The 1,658-nt window shown below is 35.5% G+C and overlaps 1 protein-coding gene across 1 annotated transcript; it reads right to left on the minus strand.

Moving 5' to 3' along the window:
• Positions 1 to 89: 89 nt before the first annotated feature.
• Positions 90 to 1,443, minus strand: LOC110418479 (centromere protein X). The gene is made up of 7 exons (XM_021431219.2): positions 1,244 to 1,443; positions 1,101 to 1,149; positions 965 to 1,011; positions 845 to 884; positions 718 to 771; positions 494 to 598; positions 90 to 238 (listed from the first exon to the last, which is right to left on the minus strand). The coding sequence occupies exons 1-6, from the start codon at positions 1,274 to 1,276 to the stop codon at positions 495 to 497; spliced, it is 327 nt and encodes a 108-aa protein (XP_021286894.1). The 5' UTR covers positions 1,277 to 1,443; the 3' UTR covers positions 90 to 238; position 494.
• Between the last annotated feature and the right edge of the window lie 215 nt (positions 1,444 to 1,658).

Below are 1,658 nucleotides of genomic sequence, written 5' to 3' on the forward strand. Positions count from 1 at the left end.
TTTTTTTTTTTTTTTACATTAGATTTCCTGAAGAAATATCATGATGAATTGTTACAGATACCTCCGGACATACCACAACCTGTATGACATTTATTTCAAGGCATTTATATTGTCCCTATAGAAATTTAAGAATACTTGAGAGGTAACACAAAAAGAGTGGTGTATACCAGCCAGCCATCATCAAGAACCTCCTCAGGTAATCCTTCTACATGGTAAGGTGCAGATAGCATTCTGGGTCCTGTCCATTATAGCACAACAATGATTCCATATCTTAGGCAAACATCACCAAAAACTAACAGGGAATACCAGTGGTAAATTGACAAACTCAATAGTTTTCCTTCCGTCAACTAAGCTTCAAATGCTAAACCCAGTCATCTTATTCTAGTAGTTTTCTATCTTCAAACGGTTGCTGTTCTTACCATTTGGGTCCCAAAATAGCCTAATCAAACAATTTGCTTGACATTTCATTCAAGCAAAAGAGGTTAATAAGCACCTTAGAAATCGAGAAGTAACTGAGGAAGAATCCTTTCTACATGAGTTGCTTCAATCTCAGTGCCACCCTCAGCTTCAGCAATTGTAGCAGCTCGCTGCACAGCCTCTGACTCAAGGAACAGAAGGGGATTCCATTACAGAGTGCCATTTTCTTTTCTCAAAGAAATAAAAAGAAAAAAACCTAATCTACGCATTCTCAAATAAACACTAAAATTCGAAAAGAACCTGTAATAAATATTCGAAGAAGTTCAGAACTCAGCTTTAGAGCGTCTGCATTAGCTGCAATCAAATAAAGTAGTAATGTAAAATTTATAAAATTCATCCAGGGAAAAAAAGGGGGAAGAGAAATTACTTGAAGTGGGTCGATACTTCTTGGATGTTCCAGCTCCAACCTATACTTACAAAAAATCAAATAAATAAATAAGAAGTTAAAATTTTAGCGAAGAATTTGAGAAATGTGAAAGAAAGAAACCTCGGAGTCCAGGGCGTCGGTGCTTTGGATTCCGTTCCTTTCACGCTCTGGAATGGAAATGCCAAAAAAACCTCTAAAATCCGAGTTTGAAGTGAGTAAAAATGGGAAGGGAAAAGAGGGAGATGGAATTGCAAACCATGAGCTTTTCTGGCCCAAATGTGCTTGAAAATGGCGCCAATCAAATCCTTCAAAAAGAAAAGCGTCACACAAATAGAAAAACAAAAACCAAATGAAAGGAAATAAAAACGATCGTGCAATGGATACATAAAAGGGGATTACAGGATCTAAACTGGGTGTGTTGTTGTCGTCCATGGTGGAAGTGACTCGGATTTCGAATTGCCTCTTCGCTTCCTCTCTATATTTGAATTGCTTTGATGAACTATTAATAATTTATCAAGCGGCTGTCAAAACAAGAGGCCCTATAGGCTATAGCTCAGTGGTAGGGCGTCACTTCGCGCAGGCATTTTTTTCCCAACTATTTTGCGCTTTTGGTTCCTCCAGATAAAACAACATTGTTTAAAAACAGTCTGGTCTCCTTATTAGTTTTTTGGGTAAAATTTAATCTATTGTTAGTATTTTTATCAGGGTAAAAGTAAAATAATAATTTTACTTTTAATTAATTTTTAAAAATATTATTATATAATTTTATTAATTTTGTAATAATTAAAAAAAAAAAAGTGTCCATATGGGGAGT

This window comes from Theobroma umbraticum, unplaced genomic scaffold (genome assembly GCF_002168275.2).
Source record: "Theobroma umbraticum cultivar Fairchild unplaced genomic scaffold, ASM216827v3 scaffold_50.0, whole genome shotgun sequence".
NCBI lineage: Eukaryota > Viridiplantae > Streptophyta > Magnoliopsida > Malvales > Malvaceae > Theobroma > Theobroma umbraticum.

Bases quoted from the DNA above. Each gene is read 5' to 3' on its own strand.
- LOC110418479 (XM_021431219.2), bottom strand. From the start codon at position 1,276: ATGGACGACAACAACACACCCAGTTTAGATCCT. The intron at 772-844 runs GTAATTTCTCTT...ATTTGATTGCAG, and splicing joins GAAGTATCGACCCACTTCAA to CTAATGCAGACGCTCTAAAG. The intron at 599-717 runs GTTCTTTTCGAA...TCCTTGAGTCAG, and splicing joins TCTTCGAATATTTATTACAG to AGGCTGTGCAGCGAGCTGCT.